Below are 25,553 nucleotides of genomic sequence, written 5' to 3'. Positions count from 1 at the left end.
TCCATAATTTCATTGGAATTGATCGAGAGGCATGTTAACCATATTCATTTGATAATTGAAAGTCCTTCATTCTGTATTTATTTTTACTCAAATTCAGATGAATTGTTATCATTACACTAAGATTATTTCCAATGGTTTATATGTTTGGGTGGGCGAATCAAATATTAAACATATAACTTGATATATTCATATTTTAATGTTCATAACTTACAGATTTCCAATATCATACTTTGTGAAAATTAATAATACCATTATACAATTCATATTCAATAGTTCCATGATTGATTCTACACCAAATGGGTGACCTTTTTTCTTCAAGGATTCGATAGGGATTTTTTTTTCTAGAGAGTGCCAAACCACTAGTATCTGTACTTGTATTTGGTGGGAAAGGCTACCCAAAGATGTACTTGTATTTGTCTTAACTGGAACTTATTGGTCTCCGTCAGATACTAAAGCCTAAACTATAATTGATACATCTCCTCCTTTGACCAACTCTTCCATATTTGACGCACATAAATTCATTTATTACCTCACTTGAAGACCCCTCTTCTAGTCTTCCTAAGGGATCAGAATGGTAAGGCACTGTGAATAACGACAAAAAAACCAAGTAGATAGATAGAGAAAGAGAGATGAAGAGAGAGATGAAGAGTAGATGTATGGCAGATTGCAGGCATTGAATGCAGCATGTCTGTCTGTCTTTCTGTCCCTCTCGTTAACTCCCAAACGTGGAAAATCCCTACTTGCCTCTTTTTCTCTCTAAAAGAACAACGATCATTCCCTTCTATCTCTCTCTAGAAACGGGGGAAGAAGAAACCCAAAACAAGAGAGTTATCTCAAAGGAAGATAAAAACTTCAAATCTACGAGAGGAAGAATATCGTTTTTTGGTCATTGTATATAATCATACATGTAAATAGAGAAGAGGAATAATGTAATCATCATCTCTCCTCAGTCCTCATATTAGAAAGGCAATCATCACAATATATAAGCCATTAATATAGAGGGAGTGAGATCATCATTGCAAACTGGCCAGTGGGGGCTTTGCAGCAAGTTTTACGGTAAGAGGAGAGAGAGGGATAATAGTAGAAGAAACCTGATGAGTGATATTTCATCCATTCTTTCTAGCATTTATAGAGTGAGGGAGAGAGAGATCGATGCAGAACAGGAGAAATATGAATGTGTTATAATAAATTGAAGTTTTTAAACATGCATTTAGCAAGTGATATATATAAATATGTATGATAGAGATAGAAAGGGGGGAGAGAGAGACGCAAGGAAAGAGAAAGGAGAAGGGATGGGGGGAGAAAGCGCTGGAGGAGAACAAAACTGAGAGCTGAAGATTTCCTGAGAGATGGTAAAAGCATCGATACCGAGTATCTATATTTCTATTGGCAACTTCAAATGCAGGTATGTATAGAGCGAGATAGAGAGATAGAGAAAGAGAGAGGGTAGAGAGACTGCTGGGGAAGAACAAAGTTGGGAGCTGAATATTTCTAGAGAGATGGCTAATGCATTAATACCAAATACCGAGCTTTGTACGGACAACTTGAAATCCGGGTGGAGAAAGAGAGTGAAAGTGTGAGAGGGCGAATGAAAGCGAGAGACAGAGACAGAGAGAGAGAGGGAGAGAGTTAGAGTGAATTGAACGAGAGATTGGGTGGGAGTGAGAGGGAGAGGGAGAGGGAGAGAGAGAGAGAGAGAGAGAGAGAGGGAGGGAGAGGGAGAGAGAGAACGAGAGTGAGGGAAAATGAGAGGGGAGAGAGAGAGTGAGAGTGAATGAGAGAGCGTGCGGAATGAGAGGGCTAGATAGAGAGAGATAGAGTGAGCGAGAGTGAGGAAAAAGGAGAGGGCAAGAGAGAGAGAGAGAGTGAAAGGGCAAGAGAGAGAGAGACAGTGAACGAGGGTGAGGGAAAATGAGAGGGTTAGATAGAGAGAGAGAGAGTGAGCGAAAGCGAGAGGGCAAGAGAGAGAGAGAGTAAAAGAGAAAGTGAGAGCAAGAGAGAATGTGTGCATGTGCGCAAGAGAGAGAGATGAAAAAGAAATTGATAAGGAGAGCGTGTGCAAGAGAAAGAGAGAGCGAGAGTGAGATGACGACTGAGAGTTAAAGGGTGAGCGAGTGATAATGGGAGTGCAAGAGAAAGTGAAAGATAGGGAGAGAGTGTGTGCGTGAGTGTGTGCAAGAGAGAGAGAGAGAGAGAGAGAGAGAGAGAGAGAGAGAGAGAGAGAGAGAGCTACTGAGACTGAAAGCGAGAGAGTGATACTGAAAGGCCAAGAGAGAGATTGAAAGAGAGGGGAAGAGAGATAGACAGTGAGCGTGGGTGCAAGAGAGAGTGTTTGACAGAGAGAGAGACATAGAGGGCAACGAGTGAAAGAAAATGAGCGATAGCGAGAGGGCAAGAGAAAGAGTGAAACAGAGGGGGGAAAGAGATACTGTGTGAGTGTGAGTGAAAGAGAGAGAGTGTGTATGTATGAGAGAGAGAGAGAGTGAGTGGGCGACTGAGAGTATAAGAGAGCGAATGAGAGTGAGACGGCAAGAGAGAGGCAGAGAGAGAGTGAGAGAGGGCGAGAGACAGAGTGAGAGTGGAAGAGAGGCGGAGTGAGAGTTGAAGAGAGAGACAGAGAGAGAGAGTGGGAAGATAGAGATAGAGTGATAGTGGAAGACAGAGTGAGAGGGGAACAGAGAGAGAGAGTGAGAGAGGAAGTGAGAGATAGAATGAGAGTGGACGAGAGAGACAGAGAAAGAATCAGAGGGGAAGAGAGAGAGAGATCGAGAGGGGAAGACAGAGACAGAAAAAGATCGAGAGAGGAAGAGAGAGACAGAGAAAGAGAGAGAGGAAGAGAGAGACAGAGAAAGAGTGAGAGAGGAAGAGAGAGACAGAGAGTGAGAGTGGAAGAGAGGGACAAAGAGTCAGAGTGGAAGAGAGAGACAAAGAGTGAGAGTGGAAGAGAGAGGCAGAGTAAGAGTGGAAGAGAGAGACAGAGAAAGAGTGAGAAGGGACGAGAGACAGAGTGAGAGTCGAAGGGAGAGACGGAGAGAGAGTGAGAGGGGAAGAGAGAGACAAGAGAGTGAGAGTCGAAGAGAGAGACGGAGAGAGAGTGAGAGGGGAAGAGAGAGACAAGAGAGTGAGAGTCGAAGAGAGAGACGGAGAGAGAGTGAGAGGGGAAGAGAGAGACAAGAGAGTGAGAGTCGAAGAGAGAGACGGAGAGAGAGTGAGAGTCGAAGAGAGAGACGGAGAGAGAGTGAGAGGGGAAGAGAGAGACAGAGAGTGAGAGTCGAAGAGAGAGCGAGCGAGAGAGTGAGAGGGGAAGAGAGAGACAGAGAGTGAGAGTCGAAGAGAGAGACGGAGAGAGTGAGAGGGAAGAGAGAGATAGAGTGAGAGTGGAAGAGAGAGACAGAGAAAGAGTGAGAAGGGACGAGAGACAGAGAGAGAGTCGAAGACAGAGACAGAGAGTGAGAGTGGAAGACAGAGACGGAGAGAGAGTGAAAGGGGAAGAGAGAGCGAGCGAGAGAGAGAGATAGAGAGAGATAACAAGAGAGAGAGAGAGAGAGAGAGAGAGAGAGAGAGAGAGAGAGAGAGATAGAGAGATAACAAGAAAAGATCAGGCAGCAGGGAGACTCTTCCTGGCGAGACCGTTCTTGTTATTATGCATCCAAACCTTAAAAACCCTTCTCCTCACGCCAATTTCCTGGCACAGGCGCTGAACCTCCTCCTCGTCCTCCTTCTGAAGCCTCCACCCGACCCTCTCCGCGAAGCCCAGCATCTTCTCCTTCTGCTCCGCTGTGAACTTCGTCCTGAACCTCTTCTTCCCCCCCGCCGGCGGCCCCGCCGTAGCACCTCCCCCCATCTCTTCCGACTCCGGCGTCAGCGGTGGCGCCGCTCCCAACGGCATTACCAGCGAATGATAACCTCTCTTCGAAGCGGCAATCAGAACACCGCTCTTCCCTGAGCGATGAACGAACCGATTGTGAGGTTCTTTGCGGTGGAAGTTGCGATGGCAGCCGCAAGCAGAGCAGCGGAAGCTCTCCGGCGAGCCTTCTTCGCCGCTGGGCATGAACTCTCCGCAGCCGTCGAGAACAGCGCCGCCCATCGCAGCCGCGTGATTCCTCAGACACTCTCTGTACACCGCCGGGATGAGGCGCTCTGCTTCTAACGCGGGGAGATCCATTCTCTCTCTAAAAACTCCCTTTCACCTTGCGTTGTTCTCTCTCTAGTTTTGGAGTGGGACGTCGAGCGAGAGTGCTGAAGCAGTTGTTATAACTAGAGGTCGAAGGATTCTGGGAGACTACTCTGCTGGACTTTTCTCCCTCTCTCTGCCGTTCTATCTTCTGCTGAGCGCAGGGATTGGGATTCGGTCCGGGCCTCTCTCTTTCTCTCTCTAGACCGGTGCCCTTAAGATTATGTTGAGACTTCATAGATAAATTATGGGTCGGTTTCCAGAAGCTAGAGAAGAACCCTCCTGTGCTGGGTTATCGTTCATAGGCCATAAGCCTGTTCATAAAGAGAGAGAGATAGACAGATAGAGATAGATAGATAGAGAGATATAGACAGATAGATGCATAGATAGATAGAGAGATAGACAGATAGATGGATAGATAGAGAGATATAGACAGATAGACGGATAGATGGATAGATAGATAGAGAGAGATAGACAGATAGATGGATAGATAGAGAGATATAGACAGATAGAGATTGAGAGATAGATAGACAGAGAGAGATAGATAGACAGAGAGAGATAGATAGATAGAGAGAGACAGAGATAGAGAGCTCATTTGTTTTGCCCAGTAGGCCAGTAGGTTCAGTCAATCATCTCCCTCTAGACCAGTGCTCACAGCCTCATATTCAGAGCAAGAGAAGAACCCACCTGTGCTGGGTTATCAATTATCGCCAATTAGGCAGTGCTGAAATAGAGATAGAAAGAGAGAGCTAGTTCATATTCAGAGAGACAAATTATTGGTCTTTCCCGGTAGGTTCAGTCTAAGGCTCTAAGCATCTCTTTCTCTCTAGACCAGTGATCATAGCCTCATTATGCAGAGATAACGCACGCTTTCCCTCCAGAAACTGGCGAGGATTCCTCCTGTGCTGGGTTATCAGTAATAGCCATTGAAGTAGAGAGAGAAAGAGAGACAGAGAGAGGAGAAATCATTGGTCTTGCCCAGAAGCTTGATAGGAATCCACCTTTGTTTATTTCTCGATCATAGCCATAGCACAGAGAGAGAGAGAGAGAGAGAGAGAGAGAGAGAGAGAGAGAGAGAGAGAGGGAGGGAGAGCAGTAAGAGATGTGTAGGGATGAGCTACAGGCTACAGCGTACAGGTACAGATAATGAGACAAAATACATAGAGGGAGAAGTTTGATGAAGAGACAGAATAGGCTCTGGAGTGCAGAAGATAGCTGTAGATTGGGAGAGAGGATAGATAAACGTGTGAAGATAAGCGTGTGAAGGGAAAAGTCTGCAGCAGAAAAAGAGAGAGAAGAGGTAGACATACTGTGACAGAGGAGATATATAATATAGGCATTAGAACAAATGTAGAGAGACGGAAAGAATGGAGGATGACATGGGGATTAACCTGATTGCATAAACATTGTGTACATAAAAAAACAAATAAAACTTGGATGATGATACTTGCCCTCACATATTTATAATATTATAGGGTTTTACTCATCCAGGTGCATTTGAGGACCCAGCCATTGAAAACAACTGATCTTCTTCCTTACATCATTCTGTAGAGAGAGAGAGAGAGATAAACATGCAACAGAGAAGGAGAGAGAGATCGACTGAATGCAAATGGGTGATGGCGTGCTGAAGCATCATTCTATGAGAACAGGAAAAGGCGCTCTGACTGGATTTCTGGTGTTATGATTTCATCATTGTCCGGAGAGAAAAGTATGAAAATTCACGATTTCATGTTTCCGTAAGAGAAAATAAGAAAGATGACCTATCAGATTTCCGTTGTTCACGGGATGGTATGAACAGTCTGATATCTTCATACGATGTCCAGATTTCCGGTGTTCACGGTTTGATTTTTTCCGTGAGAGAGCAAGAGAGAGAGATAAAAAACGAACCATCAGATACCCCTATATATCCGTGCGTTGTCATCTTAGAGACAGAGTTGAGATAAAAAATAGAAATTTGGAAAACGAGATTTCTCTGAGATAGAGAAATCTCTCTTTCCATCTCCATCTCCATCTCGATCTCCATCTCCATCTCTATCGCGACATCCATCATCACCGTCTCTATCTCTATATCCAACATCACCATCTCCATCTCTATCTCCATCTCCATCTTCATCTCTATGTCTATCTCCATATCTCTGTCTCGATCTCCATTTCGATCTCTATCTCCATCTCCATCTTCAGCTCTATCTCTATCTCCATCTCCATCTCTATCGCCATCTTCATCTCCATCTCTATCTCTAACTCCATCTCGATCTCAGTCTCTCACTCCATCTCCATCTCCATTTCTATCTCGATCTCTATGTCTATCTCTATCTTCTTCTCCATCTCCATCTCCATCTCTAACTCTACCTCTATCTCCATCTCCATCTCTACCTCTACCTTTATCTCCATCTATATCTCTATCTCTATCTCCATCTATACCTTTTACATCTCTATCTCTCTCCATTCCTATCTCCAGCTCTATTTCCATATACATCTCTATCTCTAGCTCTCTCTCTCTCTCCATCCCTATCTCTAACTCTATCTCCATATACATCTTTATCTCTCTCTCCATCTCCGTCTCAATCTCCGTCTCTATCTCAATCTCCGTCTCTATCTCCATCCCTATCTCCATCTATACCTCCATCTTTATGTCTGCATGTCAACATCCATCATAATGATGTCGATTATCAATCATTATTTATAGGATATTACGTCATCCACTGCATGCCGTCGCGAGCGGTAGCCCTTCTCATACGAAACGTCTCCCTTTCCCCATGCGCACAAATATTATCCTTTTACTGACAGACAAGACCCCTCTTGAAAACTATTTCATAATTATTCTCTTGAAAGTTTTTATTGGGATTTGTTCAACTCATGAGAAAGTAAGAGCTTACTGGGCCACGCATCCAAATTTCTCAATAACCCCACTTAAATTTGGCTCAATAATATTCATCACATTTTCCAAATGGGGTCTCTCAATCTTGATTTAGACCAAATGATTGATAACATCATTCATCAATGGATCCATATTTGCTCTGATAATAAATTAAGGGTTGATCCCATCATCAACTCTAACCTAAAGTCAGTGAAGTATACAAAAATGTACCAAACATCCTTTTACTGTTAAGCATTAATAACATGCGAGACTTAACCCAAAAATCCTTTTATTGATTTTAATAGCAACTTTGACATCTGGAAATGTTGAATTTTCTGGATTATTGCTTAAAGAACAAAAATAGACCAAGCATAGTCAAAATATTCAACTATTTGGGATTATTATATAGATGAAATCATGTCTAACAAGTGGTTGCACATTTAATTAGGGGACTATTATATTCATTAGTATTGCTTAAATAACAGGCTCCTTTAAACGACTTTGTAACAATTCCCATTACACATTTTGGCTTCCAAAGATAATCACCCAACTTGCTTTGATCTCAATCCTAGTGAGTATTTCATTCAACTCTGCAGACCCCATCAACAATCAGGAAGTTTTATCAACTGATTCTATAAAAAAAGGGCTGTAGCTTATACACAAGAGGACCAAAATTCTTGGACCATATGCCTAATTGTTGGGTCTAAACTTGCATGGTTGAATATTGGCATTGGATTTCTTCATCATCACTCTCCCTCTGAGCTGGTGGAATTCCAGCTCTTTCCAAGTCTCTAAAAGAAACAGGAATGACACCCAAATTGGGTTTTGAGGCTGCTTGTAATAATTGACAACGACAAGATTGCCAACACTTTTAATGTATTAGTCCTTCTCAAGCCACTTGATCCCCTCCACGTTGTGTTTGTTGCGTGAAGCTCTGCTCTACTTTCTAACCCATTGGGTCTTGGAGGACCTGACTTTGATTCATGCGAAAACTCTATTATTCAAATTTCCATGGGTGAATCTTTTATTCTTTATTGCATAAATATCTTGTACACTGGCATTGTGCTTCTGATTAGAGAGTTATCTGTCCTTCTGACTCCTCTGGGTTGAATTTTTTATTTTTTATTTGAGAAGTTCTTTTTTCCATTTTTAAACTTATAATCATGATGAATTTGTATGTTTCTTCCTGGGTAAAAGATTGAAAAGTATGTGGCACCAAAATGATAACATGTTGGACGCGGTGTGGAGACAAAGTGGAGCCAAGGCATGCTAAGGAGAAATCAGAGCCAAGGGGTAGACAGCATGCTGTGACATCCCTTGAAATGAGAACACTCGCAGAAATGATAATATTTAGTTTTCCTAGATGGAGACAAGAGATTATTTAATAATACTCTATTCTCATACTGGAAATTCATTTCAAAATATAATATTTGATTTATTGCATTGAGTATATTACCAAAATCATCGCCTTTCCGCTTAATATTAACTTTTAGCTGAAACTCTGATTATGATTTGGACTTTTTTACTTTGACTAACAAACCTGATTAATCCTTGACCTGACCAACCTTTAGATACAGGTTTATGATTTTACTGAGTCTGACATGGAGACCAGGGCCATCATATCTCCTATCCTCAGTGACAACTATGTGTTCATCTCTTAGTCGAGAAGAAAAGTAGGTTGAGTGCGGAAATATTGGATCCATGGTTTGTGATCCTTTTGAGTATAAAAAGAGGTAATGCCTCAAGAATGAAATTTTAATGAGGCTATTGGAGTTGGTTTGAAGGTTTTTCTACTTCACCATAGTTAAATTTTCGGTTCTTGAGTGGGGAAGATAACTAAGAAGGATAGGGACAAATGAGAGAGGGGTCGATTCAAAAGAAGTTAATTTGTTTGAAGATTGAAGTAAAAAATGTGCAGTCTACATCTCTGGTGGTCACATCCTCTCTATATATCAATCTATCTATCCGGTCCATCTATTTGTCCATCCAAGATCCGTTGATCGATCTTATATCAATCATTCAATCTAGAACTTGGTTCAGGAGTGTTATCCCTAGTTCCCACAAGATACGAACCTTGATCTAGGCTCGTATCTGAAGGACGGTAGAGGACGAGGCGAGGTAGAAATTCCCAGGGTAGAGAGGTGAAATGGGAAGGATCGGAGAGGAGGCCGAGCAGAGGGGGTAGGGATCAGCCGAGGACGAGCCGCCTGAAGATGCGGTGAGATAGAGATGATCACAAGGACGGGGATCATAGAGGGAGGGAGAGAGAGAGGACAGACCTAGACGTGGAGAGGGGAGACAAAAGTACTTCTTTCTTCTAACTTCTTGCTGCCCTCCTAAAGGGAGGGCATCCCTATTTAAATGAAATACATAATAGCCAAATGACTAAAATGCCCCTGTGGGCTAACATGACGAAACTACCCCTAGATAAGTTGAGGATCCTCTCAAGGATCCTATCACCACATCGCTCACTCCCCTAAATTTTGAATAGTCTCTACTACTTGAGTAATTTCTTTTCTGTTGGATTTATCGTCTCAACAGCACCTGAGTGCCGCGAGACATGGCTCAACCATACCCGATGGCCATTGTTTATTGGCGGCCATCACCCAGCCCAAAATAGTTTGAAGGCACAGGGGCAGTACCATTGCGTAAAGCAATAGCTTTTAGCACAGTGGTAAGCGCTCTAAATCACTACTAGGTTAGGAGGATCTGGTGGAAGTTGCAGAGAGCGAGGAGTACCTGGTCAAAGCAGTCATCCTGCAGCGCTAGGGAGAAGCTGCAATACCCGGGGAGCCCTGTCCAGGTCCCGCTGTTGACACGCAGGCCTGTGGTTTGAACCAGCATGTCGCTGACTGAGTCCTCGTCCACCACCACCGGGCTGCCCTCCAGAGTCATGGTTCTCCCGAGGTATGCTGTCGGCCGTGCCACCAGCGTCATCCCCCCGGCATTGGGATCCACCTCCCAACCGCACTCCCTCAGTACCTGCAGCCATTACATTTACACTCCATCAAGAGTGATAGACGAAACCGATTAACTTTAAAAAATTGTGCCTGCATCCCAATTGTCATCGAGCACTGTTGACGTTGACATTGAAAAGATTTTGGCGGTGGACGTTGGACGTTGTCAGGGTATCACAAAATAGCGAACATGATGTTCGCTATTTTTTGTTAAAAACGTAATGTCAACATCTTCGACCCTGGTTGACATTCATAATAAATTTTAAATTGCCGGATGAATGTCATTGATGTTGACACCATCACTGACACAACATCGACATTCATCGTCAATGTCAGGACATGACAAAGCTGTCCGATGACCATCTAACCCTACACAGCAAATCAAGAGTGACAGACACAGACAACAAATTCAAAAAAATTCGTACCTGAGTGAGGCGGTCAGAGCGGCGACGGAGGAGCGACTTTTGTTGTAGGACAGCAGTTTGGAGAGGGCCAGAGGGGGCTGCCTTGAGGGCGAGCAGTTTCCTGAGGGCGTAGCGGAGAGTACTATGGGGCTTGCTCAGGCCCTGATAGAAGCTTGCGAAGGTCTCCCCCAAGACGGAGTTGTCGAGGACGAGGTATCCAAAGTCCAGCCCCCCAGTGAGCAGCTCTAGGGACAGGCCCCCCAGCACAACCACAGCAAATTCCCCATCTTTCTGTCCGAGACCCCAGTTCTCGGCACCTTCTTCTTCTTCTTCTTCTTCTTTGCCAAACTCGAGGCCAGAGAAAGAGGAGTCAAGCACCAGCACACGGGCGCCTGCAGCTGCGGAGGCGGCGACAAGGGACCTGATTTGACAGCGGGTGTAGACCGAGCCAGCAGGGGCAGAGGTGGGGGCAGAGAGATAGATCCAGGGGTTGATGATGTGCCGGAGAGCATCAGAGAGAGCTGGGGCGGTGAGCTTGAAGCCTTCGTCTGGATGGGTGGGAATGACGACAGTGGCGGCGCCGAGGAGCTTGGCAGCAGAGGCATAGTTGCCCGGAGAACCAGCAGGGAAGCAGAGGGTGCCGCCGCTGCGAGCACAAAAGAAGGCCAGCCTGGAGAAGAGGCTCAGTGGGGTGTCACCGGAGAAGAAGAATTCTGGTGTGATGGCCAGGCCAAGGGTGCGGCGGAGAAGGCTCAGGATCCCCGGCCGGACGTCAGCCTCCGGCTCGGCCACGTTCTGCCGTGCAAAGCCCTCAAAGACAGCAGCCCGGACCATGGCTGGGACTGGGAGGAGGCTCTGGTTCGTGGGCGGCTCTGCACGGGCAAAGACGGAGGCCACAGTGCCTGCCAGGGAGATTGTCTCTGGCGGGCTTGCTGCTGCCGCCTCTCTCTGTAGAATGAATGATTGTGGTCAGTGTCGGTGTTCTTTATGTAAGTGGGGAGTTTGGATTTTGTGTTTGGAGTTGACCAGGGGCGAGGGGTGGCGATCAGGGATCTGGAAGGCAAGAAGCTCGCGGAGGAGGCAGCCATAGTAAAACTGGCTGAGCAAAGGGGTTTGGCCTGCCAAAAGCTCCACGGTCTTAGCCAGCGCGTTGACTGTTGAGACTTCTTCGGAGATGACGAAGGCCACCTCCAGATCCGAGTAAACCTGTGAAATCAATGACACAATTAAAACATTCATGATGCTGATGATGATTGGTAAGATAAGATGGATGATAAAATAAAGTAGTGGTTTTAGAAGAAGAAGAAGATGATGGTGGTACTGATGATGAAAGAAGATGGATAAGATGAGGCAGATGAGTAACGTGATGATTTTGACGACTATGATGATGAAACAAGATGTATGAGATTATGATGGATCAGAAAAAGAAGATGGGAAAGATGATGAGAAGAAGAAGATGATGATTGACGGATGGACCTGATTCTTGAGGAGGCCACAGAGGAGGGCAGCATGAGGAGGGAGAACATGGGAGGCGAGGAAGTTGAGGACGCCATTGGAGGGGGGAAGGCTGGAGAGCTCGAGATGGTCCGAGAGGTCGAGGAAGAGGCGGGCACCAACAAGGCGGGTGGCAGAGAGGAGGTGCTCGAAGGCGGAGCTGGTGATAGCCTCAAAGGAGGCCATGCCAGTCACCACCACCTGCGGCCGTAGTCTCTTTATCAACTCGATCATCAGATCGGACTGCCTTGGGGCCTCAATCACTGTCATTTCCCCATCCCTCGCCACCTATTAAACCATCAAGAAACCATCATTATCTAACCATCAACGAGATATTTATTGATTGAATAATTAATAAATTGATTGAGATAAATGGATTAGTTTGATGAATATACTGACAGACATTGATAAATAAATTGAGAAAGATTGATGGATCGTTAGATTTAACAGAGAAATAGATCGCGATGAATATATATATAAAAATATAGATACATTGCAATGGATGAATAAATAAAAACATTTATAGATAACGGCAGAGGCATAGATAGATAGCAGGAGATGGATAGAGAAGGATATAAATACAAGAAGAAAGAGAGAGACAGTTGGATGGATTGATGGATCGGTGGATGGATGGAAAGAGGGAGATGAATAAAAAGATGGTGAGATATGGATATTTGTATACATTTCTTCTGAGAGAAACATTGGTAGAATGATGGAGCCATAGAATGAGATAAATATTTTTATAACAAGAGAGATGGATACAAAATGACAAAAAGAGTGATTGAAACCAACCTCGGCTCCTGAAGATGTAAGCCAGTGCTTGGGCAACTGTTTCGTCAGGTTCTCATCGACAATTGCTAAAGGGGGCAAGAAAAGCCTAAGAACGTTCTCTATTGCTGCAGCCCTCGATGGGAACACAACCACATTCTAATTTTTGTCGCGGAAAAATTGTTAGATAGAAAGATGCTATCAAACTGACGAAATGAAAGAAGAATAAAAAGAGATTACTCACTTCACTGGTGAGAGGAATGTGGTGATACATCTTCAGAAACCCAGCGATGAGATTCCTAAAGCGAACGTTCCCTGCTGGTGGCTCAACGGGAAGGAATGAACTGTTCTTGAGAAAACCGGCAAGATGGGCAAGGAATGGGATCTTCTCTTCGGCCACGGCCTCATCCTCAAAGGAGAGGTCCAAGGAGCTGCTGATTTCTTTAAATCCATCGTTCTTGAGGAAATCAAATATGGTCTTCACCTGTAGAATCAGATCTAATTCTTTTAGAAAAAAATATCAATAAGAATACTCCGGACAAAGAATCAATGGCGGCGTTTAACCTGACTTGGGTGCCGGAGCTGGCAGCTGAAAACTGATAATGAGTGGGAGATGCGGCCACCCGATCTCACATAGGCCAGGGCGGTGCGGGCGCAAATGGGTTGGTCTCCGACGAGGCCCATGAAGAACTCAAATCGGTGTGGGCTGTTCTTCTCAATTTCGACTAGGGCTGAGATATCTGTGTCAGCCGCCTAGACAAAAACCAAAAAACCTTTCTAAATATCTTTGTTAGATAGAAACTGTGGGGAGACAAAGATGAGAGTGAAACAATCAATCGGTTGAACAGCCTTGATTGGGATTGGAACAGCCGAGTCGACCCGATGATTGGTCAGATCAAGATCTGACCAAGTCCGCCAATCAAATCAAGAGACCATTCAACAATCTATCAAATCAAACGATCTGTCAGATCAATGGATTTGATCCGATTGGTCCATTAAATAGAATGGGCTGAGGGTCCCTTCGCGCACTGCCACATGGCCATCCATGGAATGTGTCAGTGGATCCAACTTTTTTGATCTATGATGAATCAAAGAAAGCTTGATGATTTAATAGATAATCAATCTTAAATGAATACTTAATCAAGTGGAGATTCAATAGATTAATCAATATGATCGATCCACTCAGCCAAGAAGACATTTAGCAACATATTCCCAATTAAGATAGGATTTACCAAAAAATTGAAGAGTAAATAATGAATATGGCATTTCGGGAACCTGAAGAACTTTGGTTTGCCACAGCTTTGTGATGCGGAAACCGCGGCGCTCAAATAAACGCCGGCAGACACCTTGCCCTGGGCGACCTCCGATGTTGAATATCATGAAACCCATGGGCTTGATGATAGAAATGCCTTCCTCCACGGCTCTGGCGATGAGGCCCAGTCCAAACTGGTCTTCAACGAATCCCTGATGCATAAAAAATAAGTCAAACTAATAAAGAGGCAACCGTCCACTCTTTGGAATATAGACAATAAAGGTTATTTTCCAAAAGAAAGAATGAGAGAAATTCTCAGGAAGACATCCAAATAAAACCTTTAACATGAATAATTGGTGTTGATTGATTTCAAAGTTGAAACAAATTGGGTTTGATTGAAGAGAACTCACTTGAATCCATCGAGCTATCAAAACATATTCTGGGGAAGGAAAACTGAAAACTTTTACGCAAACAAGGGAAGGTAAATTTTGTAGAGAAGAGAGTATACAAATAAATAAATAGGAATGAAAAGAGAAAAGAAAACATATGGAAAAAAAAACTTGGATGAAAAAATATTTTAAATAAAATTAATAAAAATAAAAAAATAAAAAGGAAAAAAGGAAAAGAAGAGAAAATGAAACTAAATAAAAGAGAGAATGACCTGTAAGGCACAGTAATTACTCAGTGAATATAGGAACTCTTCGCTGGCATTTTCGGTAATCATTTTTGACATCGCCTCAGGATTTGGGTTTAAAATCTGATCATCAAAAAACATTACGAAGTCAGCACCTTTTTCTACAAAACAACCAATGTAACTTTTTGAATCTCGCTTATTTATGATACCTGAGGTATACATCCAACAATACGGTCAAGTTCCATTTTATTGTCTCTGCAGTAACCAAGAAGATCAGACTCATGGAATTCCACCCTGTCAAGTAACGTTTTCCTTTCTTGATCATAGATATAGTTGCCATTCTCATCCAGGGCATTGAGATAAAGATTTATCCAGGCGACTTTGATTGCCCTTGGATTTATATCAAGCCCATACACCTTTCAGTAACAAAAGGGTAGTCAAATAAGTCAATCAAGAGAAAACATTAAAAATGCAATTGGATTTTTCTTGGATTAGGGGATGAAGAACTCATCAGCGTAGTCCATAGTTCAGCATTGTCATCGTTGTTTACAATTAGAATAACGAAGACAAATTTTTTCATAATCCTAACCCCGGATGAATGATGAAAATGATGATGAATCGTCATCCCCACAAGCCATCTTGCAGAGAAAAAATATACAGTGTGACGACAGGACGATGACTGATCCACATAGTCATCTATAGTCACATATGACTCATCGTCATCCTTGGGGGATAGAAAACATTAAATCTTGGCAAAAAAGAGACCTTTGAGGGTAGCCACTTTGCAGCGAGGGCGATAGAAATCCACCCATTCCCACACCCGAGCTCTGCAACTGTTTTTTCTTTGAAGATAGACTCCGGATGCCTATTTATTCCTTCATAAAATGTAAAGGACCAGTCCTCCGGAATGAAGATGCTGGGTATCTCCAACAAAGTCAATTTCTCTCGTTTATCGTAGCCTGAAAGCAATTATGTGCCTATCAGACGACGTGATATACGTCTTAAGAATAAAATAATATGTATGGAGTATGGACTTCTGAACCCCATAAGGTAGATTTCTGACTTTTTGGCTTTGGGATAGTTTCCCTTTAATTACATATGGCCCTCCCCTTAGGAGAGAAATCTAGAAGTTATTGAATTGGCTGGCCGATCCAGGCCTGTAACTGTTGTTACTCCTATCTTTTCCTTCCACCATTCACTCTCTTTCCTTCCCTGGTAGAGCTCAATACAAGGACTCGATCATAATATTTAGACCGAGTGAGTCGAGAGGACATTTCATAATGATTGATTCCTCCCCAGAATCATGGTTATCGGAATACAGAATAATTTATTTGAAATATAATGCTCCCTCATAGAATTTGAAGCTGACAGAATTAATCACAACCAAGAAGCGGAAAACTATCTTGATGAGGAAACAATTAAAAAATCTAGGCAATAAAAAATTATAATTCCAAAAGTAACCGATTAATACGGGAATCGTGAGAGGGTGACGTAGATCAAAAGACACGATAAAGAAGCAGATCATAAACCAAAAAAAGCAATCATAAACGCCAACGAAAGCATTCGTATCTCAGAAAAAAGAACCGAAAAATTTAACGCCTCCGAAAAATTCAAAGATGTACAGTGAATAATACATCCAATGAACAGAGATCGTAACCTCGCAAACCGATCGTGAGTGACCAACTTTTGATTCTAAAATATTACTTTCACAGACGACTCCGCATAACTTCATGCAGTTAAATTCAAAAAAATGCCTTTTGAACGACTTTTTTTGTTGCTCTCGGAAAAAGTAGAGGTATAAATTGCAAAAAGAAAATGTCAACATTCAAAACAAAATTTCACCGACATTTCGGGTATCTGCTGGAGGTTGAAGGACATCAAAAGACACGATAAAGACGCAGATTATATACCAAAAAAATAAAGCGATAAAAAAACACAAAGACAAGACGTCGCATTACGTTACCTCCACAGACAGCGAGGAAGACATCGTGAATTCAAAGATGTACAGTGAATAATACATCTAATGGACAGAAATCGTAACCTCGCTAACAGATCGGGAATGAGCTAATTTTGACTCCGCATTCCTTCAAAAAAAGTTTTTTGAACGACTGTTTTTTGTTGCAAAAAAAGTAGAGGTATAATCCAGGCAAAAAAATGTCAACATTCAAAACAAAAATTCACCGACATTTGGCGAATCCGCGGGAGGCTGACGGACATAAAAAAACACGATAAAGAAGCAGATCATAAACCAAAAAAATAAACAGATCAAAAAACACAAAGACAAGAGATCACGTAACGCTACCTTCACATACGGCGAGGAAGACATCGTGAATTCGAAAATGATAGGTACGGAAGCACTCATCGGCGGCCTCCTTGTCGTCGAACCGGCTCTGAAGCTTCGCAAGAAACACTCGAGCGGCGGATCGCGTGAAAGGATCGTCCAGCCGCTCCAACAACAACTTGAACGCTACGTAGGCTGCATCCCCCGATCTCTCGCACTCCCTCAAGAACTCCTCCACCTCCGCGATCACCATCGATCTCACGCACTCTCTTCCTCCTCCACTGCTCAACTATCTGTTCTATTTATACCGCCGAATTCGAATATCCCTTCCTTACGGTCACCCCAGAGTGAGCCTATTGCACGCCTCTCTCTTCTCACTCTTCAATCATGTCCTTTTCTGCAAATAATTCCACGTTCTGGACTTATCCACAACACGCTGGATTTTTACTCTACAATATTGGAAAATTTTTAAGAACTTTTACTCTATAATATTGAAAAGTTTTTAAGAACTTTTACTCTATAATATTGAAAAGTTTTTAAGAATCATTTGTGTAATTTTCTACAAAGACTTTGTCTGGTAGATGAATATGGCAATCCCAGGTAGCTTTGCAAATTGCCAGTTTGGACCGGTCAGACCGGACCAGACAGAGACTGCCAAACCGCCATTGTAGGGCGGACCGGCCTGGTAGGTTCTAACTGGGAGGACCGGATATTTTATTTAAATATTTATTATATTTTATATATTAAAATATAAAAGAGAGAAATACGGAGAAACCTCCAAGAGTTTTAGCAATGTTGTTATCAATCCCACAATTAAAATATAAAGCTGCCTCCACCTACTTTTCACTTTGTCTTCTTTCCGACGTCTCGCCTTTTTGCAAGATGAGTGGAAATATTTTCCCTTCTAATATTATTTCATTATTTTTTCTTTTGAGAGTTTCCTTGTCGAAAAATACATAATAGAAGTCCATGACAGAATATTTTATTTTGACTAATCAACCAGACCTGAACTTGACCAGTCAGAGACCGGGGTATACTTGAGGTAAAGTTCAAATCTTTGCTAAAAACCATAATAAAACCAGGATCATCCAACCCTAACTCTGAACTAGGGATGGCGGCACGTCACGGGATGGAGCACGAGGCGGCAAAGATCGAGTTCCATCCATGGTTCCGAGGCGAGGAATGAACAGATGAAGGATCATCATCCATCCCCCAAACCTTATAAAGCATGCAGCATTCAAAGGTTAAAACCAATCAAAAAGAGCTATGACACCCATCCATCCCCTGGTCTTCCCCCAGAAGATGGGGGTTGGGAAAACGCTGGTTAGGACAATATACACTACAGAGCTAGAGAGAGATATAGATGAAGGGAGGACGTCAGAAATCAGCTATAAATTAGCATAACCATAAAAGACACCTAGAGAGAGAGATGGGAATCAGGCTAGGCGGGCCTTCTTGTTGCTGCAAGCCGGGCACTTGTACTGCTTAATGTGCTCGGCCTTGGCAGGGGTGATCTTGACGCACTCGCCGTGGAACCACCGCTCGCAGACGTCGCAGCAGATCCAGAACTCGTCGTTGGCGTAGTTGTCGCCGCAGGCGCCGCAGAGCGTGCTCCCATGCTCGTCGTCTTCATCCTCTCCGCCACTCTCCTCGTCCTCGTCCTTCGGCGGTGGCGGCAGCGCAGCGACCCTTGCTGATGGCCGTGGGGGCGGCTGATCTGCCGGGCGGCTTGGCTGCAGATGAAGAAACATCACAGAGGGTTAGCATGGTGGTTAGAGAGAGAAATGAGGTCTTGGCTAAGATTCGCGGAGAAGAGATCAGAGATGAGAGAGGAAATAGAACAGAAGGGTCAGGGAAGGTGGTTAGAGAGAGAAATGAGATTAAATTGAGGGAGAAGAGATCATATAGATTTGAGAGAGCAAAGTCTAATAAGATGGAGAATCAGAAAATTCCCAACAGAACAGAAATAAGAATGGGAAGAGATACTGTAGATAGGAATGAGATGTAGAGAGCACAACGAGAGAGATGGGCTGGAAAGATCCACGCATTCGATGAAGAAACGAGAGAAGTTAGAGTAAGAAGTAAGATTTTAGGGTAAACCTGGACAGGAGAGAGAAAAATAAAGAGACAGAGATGATAGATAAGATGGAGGGTGAGTAGTATAAACTCCCATTAGCAGATTCAAAGGAAGAAAATAAAGCATGGCAAGATTAGATAAGAGGGAAGAGAAGTGGAAAGAGATGAGCGAAGAATTATGAAGTTAGAGAATATAGAAAATGACCTTTTTGGAGCTGGATTTGCTGTTGGCTTTAGCACTGCCGCTAGAGCTCTTCTCCTTGGTCTGCTGCTTCTTGGCCGCGCCAGTGACAACCTCGTACATGGTAGGGAGGTTGTTGATCATGTTGAAGAGCCGCCTCCTGATTAGATATTTGGATTAAAATATGAAAATAATATTATACTTATTTTCTACAACAAATATTATACTTAATCGGGTGTCTACATCGAAAAAACTCGTGTATTTCAAGCTTTGAAATGGAAACTGCCACAAAAGCTCCTACATTTCCTTCTATGCTAAACCCTGTATGTTTAGGGAAGAAGAGCCTTCTCCACGTCATTAAACATCCGATTATTCATTATTAACGGCGTAAGAAATGAGTATTCAAAGGGGAGAAATTGGAGCTCCATCCAGGAAATCGTGGAAAATAAAGAGTAAAATTTCAAAGATGAAATGATTTCAGTGTCTCTCGACAACTCGATACTTATTTTATGTTATGTATTGCAAAAGAGGGCCAGGAAATTGCCAATTTTTGCAGGAATAAACATAAAACTTAGGTCTAAAGTAATAATGATAGAAAGGATAGAGTTAGATCAGTATTTACGTTTGAAACATTAATCTGTGAGTAAAATCTTAAAACGAGAAGCTGAAAATAAGTAAATTGATTAACATTTATCACGTTAACTAGCACAAAACTAATCGAAGGTCAAATAAAAAATGTTGTATAATCATTTCTTTTTTGAAAAAACATTTGTTGTATAATCATAAAAAAAATACCAAATAGGCGACTTGATAGACATGCAAAAGAAAGAAATCAACCAATTTAATTATTCTAAGTATCAATTTTTTTACAAATCCATCAAACTGAGGTTGGGAAAAAGGCAACGGTGAGAAGAATATCAAGCATTTAACCAATTAATCGTATCAAGGAATCCGCACCTAGCGTCTTTATCAAACCCAAAACGAGCCCCAAAGTAGAAGGCCACGGCAAGCAACCATGCATCGCTATGAACAGCAACCAGAGCCAACCAGTCTTTCTCCTCCATTCCATCCCTAGCAAAGTTGATTCCCAAAGCCGGTTCTGGCAACTCAGGGGGCACTTCTTCCGCAGGTAAAGTAACTTCCCATGTTTCATTGGGAAGTCCATAGAGACAAAGGTTTTCCTTCTCTATAGAAATAAATAAAAAAAAGATATTAGGGTCTAAATAATGAAGTTTTACCACCTTGAGAAGGTTCAATCAAATATCAGTCAATCGTAGCTAAACTAAGTGATTAATGTACCGAAACCAAGCATAATTATAACAATGGTTTGGACAAAGTTTTCGGCAACCAAATCTAAGGAGAATATTGTAATCATTTGTTTGAAGAATCGAAATGCAAGAAGGATTTCCGTGAAGCGATGATTAATCATAAAATATTGATGCCGAATCAACCGGTTCAATCGACAAAATATTCCCCCTAAAAGACACAATATAATAAGATCGTTGGATGTAAACAGTGGGTTTTAACTACCTTGTAAAACAAGACAATCGCTGGTAAAAGAAGTCATTACGGTACCAAAAGCAAACAAAATTAGAACAGAGACTCACACAACCAAAACAATTCGGATAAAGTCCCTGACGAGACAATCTAATGAGAAGAATGAAATTTCTTGGTTTAAGAAACAAACTGCTGGAGTGTTTTTTCTTGTCGATGATTATTCAAAGAAATAAAAAATCAAAGATCTGGCAGAAGATTGCTCACCAGGATCGCACTGTTGAAAGAACTTCTCCACGTCTGCGACAGGAACAAAACAACACCGGATCAAGGAGAACCCATTAAGCACCCAAAAAAGCGAAACAAGAGAACAAAAGAAAAAGGAAAACCAAAGACAGAGAAGGAGAGAACACCAGTGGTGAGAGCCTTGATCATGCCGGCTCGTCTCCCTCTGAAATCCTTGAAAACCTCCTCCGCAGTGCGCGGACTGTACGGGCCCGAGGCGCCTTCCATTCAGCCCTGCGAGAAGGCAACTCCACGATTGCGAGAGACCAAGAAATCGACGGCGAGAGAGGCTCTAGGGTTCGCAAACGAGCTCTCCGAATTGCAATCAACGCAATACCCACGACGAAGAAGCGATTTCCCGCTGTTAAGATCGCATCTTGCACGAACTCGGCGAGCTCAAGATCGCTCAGCAATGGCAGTAACAGCCCGTCGCAGACAAGAGAAGGCGATGAAGAAGAAGAAAGGAAGAGAGAAGAAGGGGTTAAATCGCGAGGGCTAATGTCATAATTGATAATATGACGTCAGCAAACGGACTACAACGTCCAAAAATTTGTTGTCTCGTTTCTTGAAAATCTTAATTCATTTGCCACGTCATATCCACATTTCAAATTAGGGCGCCTGCAGTCCCCCAAACTGGCCAAAATTGCTCCCAGACTTTGGGTAGGGATGGTCTTGCAGTCCCGTCCGATTTTTTCGGCTAGTGTGCGAATTTTTTGATCACACGAAAGGCCTGTTTGATGACCGGTGCAAATTTGTGCGAATTTTTCGATCGCACAAAAGGCCTGTTTGATGATCAGTGAGAATTTGTGGGAATTCTTCGATCGCACGAAAGGCCTGTTCGATGACCGGTGCGAATTTGTGTGAATTTTTTGATCGCACGAAAGGCCTGTTCGATGACCGGTGCAAATTTGTGCGAATTATTTGATCGCACGAAAGGCCTGTTCGATGACCGCTGCTAATTTGTGCGAATTTTTTGATTGCACGAAAGGCCTGTTCAATTATCGTTGCAAATTTGTGCGAAAAAAATGCATCGCACAAATTCGCACAGTCAAAGGCCCATTAGTGTGCTTTTTAAAAATTTTGCATAAGATGTATATAATATGCTTTGAAATTCATTTTGTAAAACTTATACATATGCATAAATTAATCATTAGTTTGAAATGCATTTCATAGTTATGAAAGTAGTTCCATAACTACTTTGAATTATTAGAGAACAGATATAATGTTATTCAAATTTCAAACCAAGGGGCCCTAAGTTAGGGCATTATGGTAACTATTTTACGAACATTAGTTGTTAAAACTTATGGCATTATGTTAACTATTTTACGAACATTAGTTGTTAAAACTTATGGCATTATGTTAAATATTTTAGAAACATAAGGTGTTAGGTGGGCTCGTGGTATTATACAAAAATATTCTGATTTGGAGATGAAATTGCTTATTATTAGATTCCACCTCAAACTAGATAGTAATTATAGTGGTGGTAAGACTTGGGGCATACGTTAAATATTTTAGAAACATTTGGTGTTAGGTGGGCTCTTGGTATTATAAAAAATATTAGGACTCGGGGTTTAAATTTATGTTTATTTGATTCCACCTCAAACTAGATAATAAATATAATGGTTATAAACCTTAGGGCATTATGTTAAATATTTTAGAAACATTAGGTGTTAGATGGGCTCTTGGTATTATAAAAAAATATTTTGATTTGGAGATTAAATTGCTTATTATTAGATTCCACCTCAAACTAGATAATAATTATAGTGGTTGTAAAACTTATTATGATGCAGAGATTAAATTTATGATTAATTTATTCTACCTCAAACTAGATAATAATTATAGACATCGTAAAACTTATTATGATTCAAATATTAAATTTATGATTATTTGATTCCACCTCAAACTAGATAATAATTATAGTGGTTGTAAAACTTAGGGAAATTTTTGTTGTATTATGGAGGGAAAAATTTGGAGAAATGAATGGCGAAATGTTTACAAAAATAAAGTCAAAATGTTGTGGCATGTCACCAAAAAGTATACAAAATATTGTTCCAAAATATCAACATGCTAATCAACCCTTGGATCATCCTCGTTATCTTCATTATCTTTGCTGCTACCATCATTGACATTGTCATCCTCTCACCATCAACACTTTAGTGTCATGAGTAGCTCGATGATGTACACTGTCAACCTTGATCGCTTGTTGCCGAGAAAAAATCTCTCTGAGGGTGCACTTGTTGCCGAGACTTATAAGAACTCCTTCGCAATTACTGGTAATCCTGAATACGAGTGCTCACCTTTGACTTTCCACCAATGTAACAGTTTCCTCCCCTTGATAGGAGGTCAGCTAATGTACACATCTAGCTCGTGCACTGGATCAGAGGTGGGTGTATGATCATTTTCTGGCAACAACTCGCCAAGTGCTTCACTGAAAAAATCTGCGGTTGTCCAAGTGGGATGAAAACATCCAGAAGAAACTAAATCAGCCATGTTCTGATCATTTATGCCCTCATGTCTAGCTAATAAATTCTGCACATAACTGATGACTTCATCCTGGTAGTCACGGCCAATCAACCGTACCTTCATGGATGTAGCAATGATGAAGGCCTGGTCGCATATTTAGTAAGGTTGGTCTTCCCTACTAGACATGCATTGTAGACGGAAGTCTGTTGTCGCGATGACATGACACTATTTACTTGACACATGGTTGACTCTCTTATTCTATGCATGGCACTATCGAGATGTCTTGTTATCGCTCCAAGGATGACAATTGCGTCATTTGTTGTTGATGACTTAGATTGACAAGCGAGGGTGGTAGCTATCACAAGGGGTTGCAGTGTCCCTACAAAGTCCTTGACCATCTTCCACTCTTCGTTATCCAGCACAGGTCTTAGCACATTCACTACAATGACTTCAAGAATATCCCTCTTTTGGACGCTAGCAAAAAGCATCTCATACGTTGAAATCCACCTTGTTATGCAGTCTATGGGTATCCTTTTTCTGGTTTGATAAGCCAAACTGGTTGCACACTGATAGGTAGTGCTCGTCGCATTGTGTCTATCCACTTATTGTAGTGACAATGTCCCTTAGACGGAGCATTACGTCACCCAACGTAGATGAATCGAAGCTGTCATACGTGTTGAACTCTTCAGTGTTATTGGTGCCAAGACTATAATTATCATCCAAAATGACTTTCTTCAATGGTGCCTCCGTAACCCCTAGTGAGCTTTGTCCGGCCTGGACTACAAGGTTGATGACGTGTGCTATGCATAACACGTGCCTACTTGAGTTGAAATGAGGGTTCAATTGCTTTAATTCATCTTCTAGAGTAGTAATCATTTTCATGTCACTTGATGAATAATCGGTGGTCAATGTGCGCACACATGTAAAATTACATCATAAAGGTGAAAATGATATTCAAAATATTATTGATGATAATGTTATAACCACCTTCGATTTCAATTCAACTTGAGGACACTCGCACTCAGGTTTTCCCCAGTGAGGGGTCCTTTCAATTGGCGTATCCCAAGCATACGCTCACACAATTTCCAATCTGTGTCCACCCAATGCACATTTACACCTAAGAATGCAATGTTGTTCTCAGAAGTCCACGCGTTGTGTTAACGATACACGGCCAATGTTGGCCAATTTTTGCCGTATGTTTTTTTCATATCCTTGTAAAGAGCATGTGCTTTTGCTTTGATAGCCCGTACTGATCGGGATATATATCTCTTCGTGTGTGATGTAATGGAGAAGTCTTATGAAGTACTTCTTCCTAGAAATTGTCTACGGTGAATCAGAAAGACATATGAAGTGCATCGATTCTTCCTTCCTATTCTCTACCATACGACCAATATAATAGTGCTTCTTACTACATGTTACATCAATACATGTCTCCACAAACCTCTCCCTTGGACCTCTCCCTTGGAACTCCTTTTCACTTGCCCTTCAAGGATGAAAATACTTACCGATGACATCTTTCCAGATGTCTCCACAAAGGAGTGGTGCTTTGGTATTTTCTCCAGTCTACAATTACACTGCAGTAGTTGCATCTGAATTTCTGTTTTTCTAGACACATTAAGTAGCTTAGCACATCACCTCTATTAAGGTGGAGCTTTTCTATTTTATGTTTTCACTAATATCTTTCAACTCATCCTCCGGGCCATGTGAGGATTCACCGTCTTCCATCCTAACAGTTATAAGAAAAGTGAGATGGTTAAAGCATTTGCAAAGCAGTCAATACATGTACTCTTTCCTCAAGGTTTCGTTATCCATGGAGGAGGGGATAGCTCCTCTCTCCATTCAGGAGGGGTAACTCTTTCCCCAATCATCATTCAATGAGAGTAGATCAGAGAGTGAGAAAAGTAGAAGTGAAGAGAGAGAGTGAAGAGGAGAGACTAGAAGAGAAGAGAATGAGAGAGGGAAGAGAGTGAGAGAAGAGAAGATAGTGAGAAAAGTGGAGAGGGTGAGAGAAGTGAACAGAGTGAGATATGAGGAGAGACTAGTAGAAATGAGAGTTAGAGAAGAGAAGAGAACATAAGAGGACAACAGAGAAGAGAGTGACAACAGAGAAGAGAGTGAGAGAAGAGGACATAGTAGAAGATAAGAGAGCGACGATAGAGAAGAGAGTGAGATAAGTGAAGACTGAAGAGAGTGAGAGAAGAGGACAGAGTAGAAGAGAAGAGAGTGAGAGAAG

At 42.2% G+C, this 25,553-nt stretch overlaps 3 protein-coding genes across 3 annotated transcripts; all 3 read right to left on the bottom strand.

Annotated features, from left to right (window-relative positions):
* Positions 1–774: 774 nt before the first annotated feature.
* On the bottom strand, positions 775–4,473 carry LOC144711385 (zinc-finger homeodomain protein 2-like). Its single transcript, XM_078585373.1, has one exon. It carries the CDS (start codon positions 4,163–4,165, stop codon positions 3,599–3,601), a length of 567 nt encoding a protein of 188 aa, XP_078441499.1. The 5' UTR covers positions 4,166–4,473; the 3' UTR covers positions 775–3,598.
* Positions 4,474–8,908: 4,435 nt separating this feature from the next.
* MMT (methionine S-methyltransferase) lies at positions 8,909–17,117 on the bottom strand. Its single transcript, XM_078584688.1, has 12 exons — positions 16,843–17,117; positions 15,306–15,499; positions 14,750–14,956; positions 14,568–14,663; positions 13,930–14,118; positions 13,219–13,407; positions 12,899–13,138; positions 12,679–12,813; positions 11,869–12,174; positions 11,419–11,598; positions 10,414–11,340; positions 8,909–10,013 (listed from the first exon to the last, which is right to left on the bottom strand). The coding sequence occupies exons 1-12, from the start codon at positions 17,072–17,074 to the stop codon at positions 9,726–9,728; spliced, it is 3,183 nt and encodes a 1,060-aa protein (XP_078440814.1). The 5' UTR covers positions 17,075–17,117; the 3' UTR covers positions 8,909–9,725.
* Positions 17,118–18,065: 948 nt separating this feature from the next.
* LOC144711155 (PHD finger protein ALFIN-LIKE 4-like) lies at positions 18,066–21,316 on the bottom strand. Its single transcript, XM_078585077.1, has 5 exons — positions 20,986–21,316; positions 20,840–20,872; positions 20,036–20,264; positions 19,103–19,238; positions 18,066–18,554 (listed from the first exon to the last, which is right to left on the bottom strand). Exons 1-5 carry the CDS (start codon positions 21,083–21,085, stop codon positions 18,258–18,260), a joined length of 795 nt encoding a protein of 264 aa, XP_078441203.1. The 5' UTR covers positions 21,086–21,316; the 3' UTR covers positions 18,066–18,257.
* Positions 21,317–25,553: the final 4,237 nt, after the last annotated feature.

Source organism: Wolffia australiana, chromosome 13 (genome assembly GCF_029677425.1).
Source record: "Wolffia australiana isolate 7733 chromosome 13, ASM2967742v1".
In the NCBI taxonomy this organism is placed as follows: domain Eukaryota; kingdom Viridiplantae; phylum Streptophyta; class Magnoliopsida; order Alismatales; family Araceae; genus Wolffia; species Wolffia australiana.
This window is presented reverse-complemented; position numbering and strand designations above follow the sequence as displayed.

Coding starts and splice junctions, on each gene's coding strand:
- LOC144711155 (XM_078585077.1), bottom strand. CDS start 21,085: ATGGAAGGCGCCTCGGGCCCGTACAGTCCGCGCACTGCGGAGGAGGTT. Junction 20,265..20,839: donor CTTTCAACAGTGCGATCCTG/GTGAGCAATCTT, acceptor TTATTTCTATAG/AGAAGGAAAACCTTTGTCTC. Junction 18,555..19,102: donor GCAAATCCAGCTCCAAAAAG/GTCATTTTCTAT, acceptor CTTCATCTGCAG/CCAAGCCGCCCGGCAGATCA.
- LOC144711385 (XM_078585373.1), bottom strand. CDS start 4,165: ATGGATCTCCCCGCGTTAGAAGCAGAGCGCCTCATCCCGGCGGTGTAC.
- MMT (XM_078584688.1), bottom strand. CDS start 17,074: ATGGTGATCGCGGAGGTGGAGGAGTTCTTGAGGGAGTGCGAGAGATCG. Junction 14,957..15,305: donor CAAAGTGGCTACCCTCAAAG/GTCTCTTTTTTG, acceptor TGTTACTGAAAG/GTGTATGGGCTTGATATAAA. Junction 10,014..10,413: donor GCTCTGACCGCCTCACTCAG/GTACGAATTTTT, acceptor TAATGGCTGCAG/GTACTGAGGGAGTGCGGTTG.